General features: G+C 36.5%; 1 protein-coding gene across 3 annotated transcripts; it reads left to right on the top strand.

Moving 5' to 3' along the window:
- Window positions 1-892: 892 nt before the first annotated feature.
- On the top strand, window positions 893-8458 carry LOC107847986 (cytochrome c oxidase assembly protein COX11, mitochondrial). Of its 3 annotated transcripts, XM_016692619.2 has the most exons (9): window positions 1061-1243; window positions 1499-1557; window positions 3402-3507; window positions 3633-3999; window positions 4079-4131; window positions 4847-4919; window positions 5034-5138; window positions 7791-7871; window positions 7963-8458. In XM_016692619.2, the coding sequence occupies exons 3-9, from the start codon at window positions 3425-3427 to the stop codon at window positions 8062-8064; spliced, it is 864 nt and encodes a 287-aa protein (XP_016548105.1). In that variant the 5' UTR covers window positions 1061-1243; window positions 1499-1557; window positions 3402-3424; the 3' UTR covers window positions 8065-8458. The 3 variants fall into 3 exon arrangements, with proteins under 3 accessions (XP_016548104.1, XP_016548105.1, XP_016548106.1); XM_016692618.2 differs by lacking the exon at window positions 1499-1557 and having other exon boundaries at window positions 893-1243; XM_016692620.2 differs by lacking the exons at window positions 1499-1557; window positions 7791-7871; window positions 7963-8458 and adding an exon at window positions 7539-7783.
- Window positions 8459-14168: the final 5710 nt, after the last annotated feature.

Genomic DNA, 14168 nt, shown 5'->3' with positions numbered 1-14168 from the left:
CTTGTTTAAAAAAAATGACCTACTTTGAATCTCGTGGCCTTAAATTAAAATTGTGTTAAATATATCAAAATATCTTTTAATCTTGTGGTTCTAAAGATGTCCCGTGAAAAATTAAAATTAAAGTATTACAAAAAAAAAACGAATCATTCTTTTTTAAAAGGAAAATAAGTCATTCTTTTTGAGAAAAATGTTTGTTTCCACTCTAAACTATACACGTAATTGTTGAGATACATCGAACTTTAAGAGGATCCTATTACCCTGAACTAATTAAAACTATATTTTTGACTACCTTAATATCTAGGTGGCACAAATCAACACACTAAAGATTCACATAGGCATACGTATATGCCACGTAGACACTAAGATTGCCAAAAATATGATTTTAATTAGTCTAGGAATAATAGGATCCTTCTAAGTTCGGGTGTGTCTCAGTAATTTCATGTATAGTTTTTTTTTTTTTTTGAAACGGAAGGAGTAACAAAAAAGTGATTAATGAATTATTTGGAAAATAAGAGAGAAGTGAAACTTAACGCGCAAAGATTTAGGGGCAGTGAAACTTAAATTTGGCCTCAGCTGATAATTAAGTACACATTTAGACGCGTCAATTTGGTCTCAGTTGACAACTAAACACTTCAACTCGTTCGTATTGTGTCTTGTAGACACTTGATGCTAAGGTGACACCTAAATTTTGGACGTATCTAGATGATCATTTTGTGAGTTGGAATGTTCAACTGAAATTATGGGAGACAAGTTGAAGTGTATAAGTCTCAGGTGCGACTAAATTTAAGTTATTGCTCCATTTCAAAATAGTTGACATATTTACTAAATAATTTTATCTCAAAATAATTGATATGTTTAAAAGATCAAGCGATAGTACCCTTAATAATTTACTAAGTCATTTTAGAATCTGAAAAATTAATTACAATACAAGCTTCAAAAAAGGGTCATATTAATTAATTTTCATCCCTTATTAATTTTTGTTTAAGAATTGTGCAAATTTTATACATGCCAATTATTTTGAGACAGATAAAATATATATGTATTATGCAAATGTAATTTGAGCAAATAATACTACTATGTTTGGGCATTGGGCCTACTAGTTTCTAATCTATCCACTTTCACCATTTTTTTTTCTTTCATCTTGCTCGCCGGAACCACCACTCCACCGGCCAATTCCATAGCTTGCTAATTTCGGAGCTAATTTGTATAGCTTGGACATTCTCTATACTCAACAAAATTACAGGTATACCCTCAAATCTCTTCTCTATTTACTGCTTTAACAATTAATGTATTGTGATTCAATTTTTTTGTTTCTCCTATTTATTGATTTTCGGTCTTTCCTAAATTCCAATTGGTTCGTATTGTTTTTTTTTTTTTTAGTCGATGGTCAAAAACACAACTGAAATATAACAATTTTTTGAGTTTCATACCTGTATGATCAATTGTACTATCAATTGTTTAATTTATTCTATCTAAATGATGGTGATATTTCATGTAGGAAACGTGAACGATTGATAGTTGAAGTGTGTTTTGATAAATAGTTGGTGAACAGTTCATGTACGAAACTCGGAAACTCACTCATCTGATAGTTCATGTATGAAACTCAAAAAATGGGGATACTTTAATGTGTTTTTGACCCTTCACTCTTTTGTTTGTTATCTTGCACTGCACTTTCTTAAAGGTGGTATTTTTATATCAGTTTACCATTAGTCTTGTTTTGATTTCACCTTTTTTTGAGCTGATCGGAAACAATCTGTCTGCCCCCATAAAGGTAGAGATAATGTATGCATACATCAATATCCTCTCCGAACCCCACTTGTGGGATTACACCAAGGGATCGTTTGGATGGGGAACAAGTTATTTGGGATTGTTATTCCACCCTCGGCGTGGGGTTTAAAAAAACTATAATCCCCAAGATAACTAATGCTGGGATAAGTTATCCCGCAATTTTATTCCAATCAAATATGGTATAAACGGATCCTAAAATTAATCCTGGGATTAGTTATCCCTTATCACTTGTACCAGATGAGCCCTTAGTCTTGTTCTTGTAGCTTGGTCTGAATTGGGATAATGCATTTTATGGAGTCTCATTTTTATTACAAAAAAAAAAATCTTGGTTTAGATGGGGTTTACATGCCGACTAGCCTTAGATGTAATTTGTGTCACACCCCAAATCTAGGGAAACCCGTGATCAGCACTCGACTTTCGAAGCTCGCTGAGCGAACCAACACTATAACAGGGTTTACGACGAAAAACTTATCCAGTGTAAGCCCACAAGTGGGGTCTGTGGATGGTAGAGTGCACGTAGACCTTACCCTTACCTTGGAGATAGATAGACATATGAAATGATTAATTAAATCAACAAAATGATTATCCAGTGTGCCCGTACTGTCTAGGATGCATCAATAATAAAAGTTGAAAGTAGTAAACTACTGGTTCTGAAATTCAAGTGCGTTTTCTTTGTTACAATTGTTTATAGGCATTTCCCTTATGAAGTGTTCTTCCACATGAAGTTCCACATCTACGGAATGTCAATGTATGTGTGACCCAAAAGAATAATCCCACTATGTCTCTTCACGGGCCTCTAGAATCAAAATACTACAAGGGGTATCAGGATATATCCCTGAGCAAAAGAATGAGAGTGAGTAAACTAGCCGGCGCTGTGTATAGGTGAGGTTCACCAAATCTCTAGCAAGTGGATTTGTATGGAAAAAAATGTAACCTTGTTTGATCTTTCTAAAAGATGTTTTTAATATAAACGAGCAATCACCAAGGAAGTAGGAAATGTATGAAAAGAAAATCTTAGCTAACCTCTGATACAAAGTGATGTAGAATAAAATGCAGTAACAAGGAAATTAAACGAATACACAAGAAACAGATAGAACACAAGGATTTAAGTGGAAATTAGATTGCGGGGAGCAGAAATAATAGATAAATCTAACAATTTTATCATTAGAATTAATGAACTCATACAAGGAAGAATCCAAAAGAGGTTCAATAAGGAGATACTAGGGGTAACCCCAACTACTCACCATAAGGAGTATAATCCTCTATCACCCAAAAGGTAACCCCCTAAATAGGAATAGGAAGAGACTGTTTGGCCTGTTTCCTTGACTTGAATTTTTGGTTCCACATCCTCTTAAAGCACTCCATTAGCTCAGTGTCAAGTTGAAAGCCTTCAATGTCATGGGTACTTCTGGCGCATACATCATTTTACGAGCAGTATGTATTCGTACATAGCTTTGATTTTTCAAAGACCTTTATTTTGGTTTAAGTCTTCAGCAGTAGAGCAACAGAATAATGCTGGACTATTGATTGGAGTGTAATATCTTCTTCTTAAAGATAATAGAGGATGTGAACTTCCAAAAGAAAAATGATAATCTTGTATGTGTTGATTACAGGGTAGCTACCAGTTTTGCGGAAGATGTTACTTTCCAGACTCTCTAGAAGAGTCAATCCTTTACTTTCTTTGAACAGGACTCATCATTATCCGCTTTCCACATTCAGGTGTTTAATTAGCTATTTTATTTTTCAGTTAATTCCTTTTTCCTTCTGGCATCTCTGCATTGTGAATGAGTTAATGATAGTTTGAGTGTGTCCTATGTTACTTAACGTATTCTTCTTTCTTTTAGGGAATATTTTGAAGTTGTAGTGTCAAAAGATATACATCTTCGGGCAATCGATAATAAATATGGACAAATCTTTGGTTTTGGATATCGAGGTTTCATGTCAAGTTGTGAGCTTAGCAAATCTACACTGTATAACTGCAAAGGGTTGTCCCTTTTGAGAGGGCAGAGTACAGTTAGGTCTTGGCCGATGTTGAATCTTCGTCATCATTATGCAACTCAGGTTACTGCAACCGAGTATAAATCAAGGAAGATGCTCTATTATTTGGTGGGTTTGGTTTTTGCTATGGTAGGGGCTAGTTATGCTGCCGTTCCTCTGTACAGGAGATTCTGCCAAGCCACGGGATATGGAGGTACAATTCAGCGCCGGGAGGTAAGTTATTCTTCATTGATCTGGATTAGATAGGCTTTCAGAGTACCCTATGAAATTAATGAAATTTACCACCTTACAGAGTGTTGAAGAAAAGATTGCCCGACATGAGAAAGATGGAAGAGTTACTTCCAGGTACTTTCATATTTTATTTGCATGAAAATCTCTTTCATTGTAATTTGCAACATTTTTTTTTTGTTTATGGGAACATTTAAAATATTTTTGTTTACTCATGTTATTAGAAATCATTGCTTCGTTGCTTAAAGATATGTAGTGATGCAAAACTAGGGGACATCTCTTCATAGGTGGAGGCATGCACTCTAGAGAAGTGTGCTCTCCAAACCAGTCAATTCTTTAAATCTCAATTTTAAGGAGTTGTATTAATATTGGCATTATGATTTGTTAGATGCTGAAATGAGCTATTTTAATTGAAATTTGAGGTAGTGCTAACTACTAATGCAAATGGGATTTTTTTCGTACATCGTGCAGTTCACTTCAAAAAGGATGCACTTTACTTCTCATTTTTGTTTCAAGCTTCATGGACCTTATAGTTTGTGCTTTTCGCTTATAAGAAACGTTGTCTCTCCTGCTCTTTATGTCTACTTGCCTAAAAGATAAAGTGAATAAAGAAAAACAGTGGTGTTTCTTGAAGCAAATACTACAGAGAACTTGTATAAACTGTCAGATACTTGCAAATCCACCTAATTTCTAACCGTTCCACTGGCCCTTGAAGATTTCTCAATTACTGAAAGAAAAACATTATTTCTAGAAGAAATTTCTAATATGGTATGTTTTTATTTGAAGCTTTTTTTTCTCAATTTATTTATGTTACTCTTGTATATGGCATTAGGGAGATTGCAGTACAATTCAATGCTGATGTAGCAGATGGGATGCCTTGGAAGTTCACTCCCACACAGCGTGAGGTGCCTTTTCTGTTATAGGCATGTCTTTTATTCGTACATAGTTAGTGAACGTATTAACGGTTTAGCATGCTTCCTATATTCCACTTGATGTCATTCTCCTTATTTGTGATTCAGGTAAGAGTAAAACCAGGAGAGAGTGCTCTTGCCTTTTACACTGCTGAAAATCGAAGCTCGACCCCTATTACTGGTGTATCAACATACAATGTAACCCCCATGAAGGTATATGCTTATAAAATCAGTTGTGAATGTAGTTTGTCCACATCCCCTCATAGTTCTCAATCATCCAATACAACCTTTAGGCAACTTATGTGACTTTATGACAGATCTCCCTAGTCCCTCAAACTGTTATCATGTTTTCAATGTTTTCCTCTTATGTAATATCTCAAAACTGTAGATACTCCTCATAATTGTTATATTATTTCTATTAGAAAGGTCTTCTATTTCCGAGTCTATTACAAGCGAAGTATAGGTCATAAACAGAGGATTTTTTCTTTCAGAAGTATTGAGCTACATTATGATATGTTTGAGAGTCAACTTCCATTGATGTTGGCTCCAATATGGCAGCACACCCTCTGTTCAGGAGCGTAGTCAACATGAAGGTTTCAACTATACCATATGTAACTTAACCGTTCTCTTTAAAGGAAGGAAGTGAAGGATGAGATCCCATGTTACTTTGTTCTTTGAGACTCTGCATAGGTCATCTATCTTCTACTGACAGTTATATTTTGTAGTCCTGTCCCTTTGCTCAAAATACATTATAGATCAGCATAAAGTGACAACTAAAATGGCAACGTGCCTTCAATTTCATAGGAATCATAGCATAGTCACCCTAGTAGAGCCATGCTTAGTCGTTAAACTGACACATTACTAACAATAGGCATAAATTCTAAACAGACAAGGCTCTAGTAAGTTTTGAAACATTAATTTCTACTTATAATCATGCTGTGCCCATTACTTCCTGAAATTCCTTTAACTGAGAATGCAGTTCTTGTAGCGCCTAGGAACGTTGGTTCAACTTATTTTTCTTACAGTTACCAGAGACAAGTAAGAGATGTTGATCTGAAAGTGATTTGTTCCTTGAAGAGATATTTTCATCTCCTCCTAGTGGCCCAAAAAGCGGAAGTGATTAATGTGAACTTTAATTCTCTACTTCTGCTAGAAAGTTTCTCATCATTGTACTCTTGAACTTCCTTGTAGATTTATTATATGACAAAAGACCTTGATCATTAAGGTGCTTGTGTTTTTTTTCAAAGGAAAGGCACAAGTATCCCTCGGAACTTGTCTCGCATTTGTGGGAAGGGTATTATACCTCTTAGACTTTTATGAAGTGGAATAGCTACCACCTTTAGCCGCTCTCATGGCATGAAAAGTGTGTGTGAACCATTATCTGCTTATTTATGCCACATTAGCACTTAGGGTCGTACTTATTTCACTTTGAAGTAGTTCAGGGGGTAATAGAATTCCCGCAAAGTACCACTTTATGCCTTTTCCCCTTCTCCTATCTAATCTTTGGTCTAGGTTTTTGTTTCATTATATCACCTTCTTTGGTTGAAAGTCTCTTGGTAGTGGTTGCACTCCAAAGGAGGAATGCTGTGTCATTGATTTTTCTGTATTTTTTTATTTTGATAATTTAACCATCAACTCATTGAGTGAAATACAACGGTGAAATTTATCAATATTATTCAAAGTAATAATTAAAAGTACTAGAAGTCTTCTGTATCTTCTCTTACAGACTAAAAGACTTCTAGGAGGTACATGACTTAAAGTAAATGTATTAACAAGACTAAAACATATTCCCAACTAATCGGTACCACTTAACATTGATCTTTTTCTTACATTGTTCTCTATTTTTCATTAGTCATCATGGATTCCAAGAAATTATCTGCTAAGTTGCGCGGACTCTTCACTTTTGATGCCACACCCGTGCCGGGTTCTCCAAAAATACACTACTTTTGGTGAATCCGACATGCATCCACTGGCATTTTTGAAGAGTCCAAGCAACATAGATTATCTGTACTTCTACAAAAACTTTCTTCCATGTAATTTTAGGTCTATCTCGTCCCCTTTTAACGCATACGCTCATCATGGTTGCACAATTACAAATTAGTGCACCTAGTGGTCGATGCATGACATGGTCAAACCATCTCAAATGACTTCCTCTCATATTATCCTTGATATGTGCTACTTGTACCCTCTACTGAATGTTATTTTTAATCTTTTATAGTCTTATATGACCGCACATTTAACTTGTGGTTGTGTTGGACTTTGGTGGCTAACATTGCTAGTCTTATAGCTGTTCCATAAAACTTACCTTTTCTTTGAGTAGGCATCTCACTATCATATAAAACTTTGATAGCCCTTCTTCATTTCAACCATACCATTTTCCTGGACCATCTCACCTAGATATCTATAAACAACATTAAAGCACCACAACCCTGTCTAATCTCACATCAAGTTCGCTCTTCTTATTTTGACTAAACTCATAGTGCAGTCAGTCTTTTGCTTTTCTTAAATCCCTTACCCTGTAGAATGATTCTTCACACTTCCATCTTTTGGTTGACACCCTCATTGGTTGCGTCAATTAACACAATATTACCTCTATCTTGTATTGTGTGTTAGCTCATTGATGATTAGGGTAAACTGATGCTGATCCTTGATGTGAACCTGCGGTTATGGGAACTTCTTTGTATCTCCCACCAATGTTCTCACATTGCATGCAAAATGTATCTCCGCTAGCATAAGAGCTTGTTTGGTTTTCCTTAGTGCTACAAGGTGCAGGGAAGTATTGTTTTTCGATCCGTAGGTGCAGTATTAGGTATCAATATGAGCCATTTACATCTTTTTAATGGGAAACAAAATCTGTCTCATCAGGCTGCTGTGTATTTCAATAAAATACAATGTTTTTGCTTCGAGGAACAGCGATTGCTTCCTGGGGAGCAGATTGACATGCCTGTAAGTAGCTCATCAACTTTATTTGCCTGAAGATTGTTACATTCATTTCTGTTTTTCTGCCAATGACCCAGTAATCAACTTGCATTTGTAGGTCTTCTTTTACATTGATCCCGAGTTTGAAACGGATCCCAAAATGGATGGCATCAACAATTTGATCCTATCCTACACATTCTTTAAGGTCTCGGACAAATAAAGAAGCTGTGTTGCTTCCGTACCTTTTGGCCCTCTCCTGGACCTGCACATAGCGGGAGCTTTAATGCACTGGGCTGCCCTTTTTGCTTCCGTACCTGGGCGTAGTCACCACCGGAGATGTAATTACTACAGAAATAACTTCATTTTCATGGCTGACTAAGGGAAAGAACAGTGAGGGCTGCCCTTTTTGCTTCGTTAGTCACCACCGGAGATGTAATTACTACAGAAATAACTTCATTTTCATGGCTGACTAAGGGAAAGAACAGTGAAAACATTGTTTCACCTGTAGTTTGTGTTATTACTGAACCAAAGAAAACATGTATCATCCTAATACAATAATTTGAAAGAGAACAGAAAAATATGAATGGCTACAGCAGGTGTTTCTGTTTGTGTTAGATGATAAACTTACCTACTTCCCTTGTTATGTGCTATACTTATTTTCTTGTCAATCTTATTATTCATCACAATTCACAGTTCATCAAGAATATACCATCTGAACCAGGAAAATCAACAAGAATACCTCTTTATCTTCTACTTTCTCAAGATACCAATGCGGTTGTTTCTTTGTTTATGTCATGTTAGAAGAGGAGCCTTGGAGTAATTGATAAAGTTGATACCATGTGACTAGGTCATGGGTTTAAGCCGTGAAAACAGTATCTAGTAGAAATGCAAGGCTACGTATAATCGACCTTTGTGGTACGGCCTTCTTTGGACTTAGTGCATAACTGGAGTTTTGGTGCACGGGCTGCCTTTTATATCTGTTATGGTACTTCTCATTTCATTCAGTGTCAAACTTGTTAACAATATTTGATTCAACCTTCTTGTTTGTAACCTCATTTTTAACCATTTACTTTAAGCCATTTAAATGTTTTAACGGTTGTTTTATTGGCAATTGCAAGACTTTTTTTTACGGGAACAAAATATCAAAGATTAGTACGTTTTTAGTCTATTATCCAAAACCAAATACCTACCAGATCTCTCAAGATACACCAAATTTTCTCTTAAAAGTGCACTATTTAGACAAATTAATAAGGATCATTATTAAGGATTATACCCCACTTGGTGGGAATATACTAGGTATGTTGTTGTAATAAGGACTATTATTGCAACGACGATATACCCAATATATTTACACAGTGGTTCTAGGTGGGTATGTTGTTGTTGTAATAAGGATTATTATTGCAACAACGACATACCTAATATATTTACACAAAGTGGTTCTAGGAGGATAAATGTACGCAGTTTATATCACGAGTTAAGATAGAGAATTTTTTTTTTATAAACTACAACTTAAGATAAAATAGTCTAGAAAAGAAGGATTATAACTAAAAACATATGAAAATAAGTAAATCTATGTTCAATGAGACGGGATGAACAAAACCAAACTGCATTCACATCAAACTGGAAAATCGAGTTACACGAAAAAAGAACTCTTTTATGCCTTTTAGTGGAATTTTTTGGGAGCCCCAAAACAAATATCGAACACTAGCAAAAAAAAAAAAAAAAAAAAGTAAGATATAACGTATATTTCCCTTTCACTCGTTCATTTAAGCAATCACCTGTAGAAAGACACAAAACAAAAGGAATACGATTCCTCATCCCTTGTGACTGTACTTTGCTGATACGAGAATGACAATGGAAACACGAAACGCACTCTAAACAGTCCACAAATCACAACAAGCCGTGGACTAAATGGAGATCTCTCTCGGATTCGCTGCAACTAGACAATAACGAGATAGAAAGGGGTGTTTTCAACACCAAATCAGCCAACCCAAACTATGATTAACAACAAGAATATGAAGAACAAGATGAACTTAACAATGGGAATAACAACAACACAAACGGGTACAATACGAGATACAAACATTACAAGATTGCAAGAATATTACAAGATTGCAAGAATAGAAAGGATAGATAGAGTGACATACACTATCTCATGAACTAAGAACCTAAGTGTATTCAAGCACCTAGACCCTTAATACAATGATAATAGGAACACCTACTCTCTTCGGTGAGCACCTCAACCTCCTCTAGCACCCAACGTTCTAAGCAAGAATGCAACACTAGTGATTCCATCCTAGTATCACCCTAGTTACAAGTTTCGGATTTGTGCCTCAAGGAGAGAGCACTTGTCTTTCAATGTTATACAACATTCATTATCATCAAAGTCTAATGAATGAACCCTAAAAGGTTCTATTTATAGATATTACAAAAATAGTGTGAAATGTCCATAATACCCCTCAAGGGTGAGGTGCCCATCAAGTGCAAGAAGTGGGCTGATTTTGGTGTGTTTAGGCCCTCTTTTACACTTCACTTGTGCGAATTCATTACGCACTCATTCACGTCCATCCTCGTGGTCGTACTTGTATCATTTGTTTTCTTTCTTTCCTTGTTGAAGAGAATGTGTTTCAGAGATGATACAGCTATTGTTTTCAAGCCATTTTGGGAGATTCCATTTGGCCCGTGATCATATAGCAATTGTTTGAAAGACAATTGGTATTTGCATATTTGCATGCATGGCTGGTGGAGTACTATATAAAGGGCTGGCTACAATTGGTTATTGTGTTTCCATGCTCTACTACATCATCAGCTCTTTTATTATCTTCTTTTCATTTCATCAATACCCCAAATGACTAATCATGTTGTGTTCCCCTTCTTTCGCGCATTGTAGGCAAGAGCTGAAAGATCTTGTAATAGGAATTTCCGTTTAGCAGACTACATTTCAGACTCCATCAATAACTGTCCAAAGGTCATTACCGTCATTAAAGGCTGTTATGGACATCTTACACATAAACACTGTTTATGACTCAAGCAGAACAAGAATGCCATGCTGCTCGTCAACATCTTGTTGAGACAGTTATCGAACCCAACAACTTGAACCCTCAACAAGATGAGGTGTCAAGTTGTGGGGTTCGACAACGGTCTCAATATGATGTTGACGAGCAGCGTATCATTCTTGTTCTGCTTGAGTTATCCATTCAAAATAACAGTGTTTATATGCGGGGTGTCCATAACAGCCTTTAATTAAGGTGATGGCTGAAGGCAGTTATTGGTAGAGTTTGGTTGGTAGTCTGCTAAATGGAAAATCCTATTACAAATCTTGCAGCTCTAGACTACAATGAGCTGAAAGAAGGGAAACATACCATGATTAGCCATTTGGGTATTGATGAAATGCAAGGAAGACAATAAAAGATATGATGTAGCAGTGCATGGATAACATAATAACCAAGTAGCTCTTTATATAGCCATGCCAGCAAATACCAAAAACTTGGAAACAATTGCTATATGATCACGGACCAATTGGAATATCCCAAAATGGCTTGAAGAGAATAGTTGTATCATCTCTGAAACACCTCTTGAAGAAGAGATGAAGATGGATGAAGTTGTATGGGAGTAGTTTGTGATTACACGGGTGTGTCAACACACCTTGCACATTTATTGTTATCTCAACCTGTTGATGGGAGACATGGCATGAAGAGATCGCCGATACGAGGGGGTCCAACCTGCAACGTTGTGATTCAGTGTGTCCATCCTTATGGAAACCGAGCTTATGATTTTCTTTAGTGTCTAGAGTTGCGTCGAGTGGTAATGAATAATGATGTTTCTGGTGTCTACTTATTTTCATGCTCCGCTGTGGGATATTGTGTTTAGTATTGTTGAAAGTATGATTTTCCATCCGTCTATGTTAAGTCTATTGTATTTGTCGTTTCTATGTAGTAGACTGCTCAATAGTTGAGTTTCAGGAATCTGTACTAGTTTAATATAACAAGTGTTCAAGGTAAATATACGAAGTGCCTTCTTTATAATTTCTATGAATCTATTAAGAAGCAAATTTCAATCTCACTCATTATCGCAAACCTTAAGAGTAACCTTTCTGTCTTATGGAATAATTGAATCACCTCTCAAGCTATTAACTACCCAATAGTTAACCTCGTTAGTGCACCGTTGAGCTTGATTCTATGATGGTGACTGATATGGTAAATAAGAACAGCACCAGCAATCTAGTCCTCAGGCCGTTTATTGAAGATATCATTTTATTGACTACACATAGAGAGGTGACATTCAAGCACTGCTACAGGGAAGCAAATATGGTTTCCGACTTCTATAGATACTCCTTTTCATTGTGCATAACATGAATCAGGTGCCTAATGGAGCACTTGGCCCATATTTGTTGGGCAAAAGACAAATGCCTAGCATATGACTTACGATATGACAAAGCCAATTTTTTTGTTAGCTAGATGTGTAGGTCTTTGTAGCTTTTGAGAATGTGCAATGCTTTATGTTAGACATTCTGTTTTTGCGTGTGTTTGTATATCAGGGCTAAGGTCTAGTTCCCCCTTGTTTTCATAACATGATATACGGTGGTGAAAATTATTGTGTTGCTAACTACGCATTCAGAATTTATCATCACCGAAGAGGTCCAATTTGTTTTAGTGGCTATAGTGGACATTTAAAATGTTCCAAGTTTGCTTTTTCATACAGATCTATTAACAAAAGGGCATTTCAGCCAAGCAAGCAGATGGAACTATTCCCTTTATAGTTGTGAAGGCATTGTATTTCCCCTCAAAATTTCCAATTCTCCTTCGTTTTGTATATGTACGCTGCTGAACAACTCTCTGTATGGAGAGAGAGTCATTGCCTGCAAAATGATTTCAGCTGGTAATCAAATGGGTTGTTCTGTACTGCATTTCTGCTTTGGCTATGGAAAGTGAACAAAAATGCATTTGAATCTGTTACATATTTGTGTAGTTACTGATGTACTATTATATACATCATGATACACCTGCATTTGTTGGCATTTCGCGAGCTAAATCTGGTGGATCGCACCTTGAGCTTTAAGGTTGGATGTCTAAATTTAAGGTGGTGCCTCCACTCCGATAAAAGCCAAGTGCTTGGGCTTCAGATTTTAATGACCGGTTTTGACAATGTCTTAACAGATAATTATGATGGCAATTTGGTTAAACCTGTCTACTTGGCTGCAGGTATGCTTAGTCACGTTGTTCTTCATCTTGTTCTTATTATTTATGGATGCATTCTAGTTTATACAGTTGGTTTTGTTCTTCCGTATTTCCTGTAAAGAAAATCAAAAGAATGTTCTTCTGATCTGTCAACAAACTTGTTGCCATTATCAACCAAAAAAATAATCTTAACAACAACAAGCTAGCCTAAATCAGAAACATTTTGATCTGTTTGGATGGAAGAAGTTGGACCCAACTTGCACATGCAGGACCAAACATCTGGTCTATCGAACTTTCAACACCACATGAGGTGCCTTTTCTGTTGTACGCATGCGCTATGTTCATATATAAAGTTGGTTGACGACAAATGGTTTAGCATGCTTTCTATGCTCCACTTGATGTCATTCTCCTTATTTTGTGATTCAGGTAAAAGAGTATAGCCAGGAGAGAGTTCTCTTGCCTTTTACACTGCTGAAAATCGGAGCTCGACTCCTATTACTGGCGTATCAATATACAGTGTGACCCCCATGAAGGTATATGTTTATAAAATCATTTGTCGATGTAGTTTCCCCACCTCCGCATTTCAAACCCTTAGGCAGCTCATGCGAACTCCCTCGCCCCTCCACCTACTGTTATACTTATTTTCAATGTTTTCCTCTCTGGAACATCTCAAAATTTTGATACTCCTCATCCATAGTGATAGCATTTCTATCAGACAAGTCTGGTGTAAAGAAAGGATTGTTTCTTTTAGAAGTATTGAGCTACAATTTTATATGTTTGAGAGTCAACTTTCATTCATGTTGGCACCAATCCTTCTGTTCAAGAGCGTTGCTGACAGGGTGGTTTCAACTATACACCATAAGTAACCTATCCCACAGTGTGCAAGGTAGCAACTAGTGTGGCGATATTGGCATGCAACCACAAGCTACTATCTTTCGGAAGACCTGCGTAGAGGAGCTTATCTTAATCTAGTCCTACTATTTAACTTCACACTGCCGTACTCGCCAACCTCTGGTTGAGATTTATGACAAGTAGGACGATGAACTTGATTGGTGGGATTATACAGAAAGATCAGCTCCTCTATGTCAGGTCTCCTAAAAGCATATCGAGGTGCGATATTGATTTGTAACGACAAGCTACTCTCCAG

Source organism: Capsicum annuum, chromosome 11 (assembly GCF_002878395.1).
Source record: "Capsicum annuum cultivar UCD-10X-F1 chromosome 11, UCD10Xv1.1, whole genome shotgun sequence".
NCBI classification, from domain to species: Eukaryota; Viridiplantae; Streptophyta; class Magnoliopsida; order Solanales; family Solanaceae; genus Capsicum; species Capsicum annuum.
The sequence above is the reverse complement of the archived record's forward strand: the minus strand, read 5'-3'. Positions and strand labels throughout refer to the sequence as shown.

Excerpts from the sequence above, each read along its gene's own strand:
- LOC107847986 (XM_016692618.2), top strand. The coding sequence starts at position 3,425 with ATGTTACTTTCCAGACTCTCTAGAAGAGTCAATCCTTTACTTTCTTTG. Across the intron at positions 5,139-7,790 it reads ACAATGTAACCCCCATGAAG|GCTGCTGTGTATTTCAATAA; the intron begins GTATATGCTTAT and ends CTGTCTCATCAG. Across the intron at positions 7,872-7,962 it reads GGGAGCAGATTGACATGCCT|GTCTTCTTTTACATTGATCC; the intron begins GTAAGTAGCTCA and ends TTGCATTTGTAG.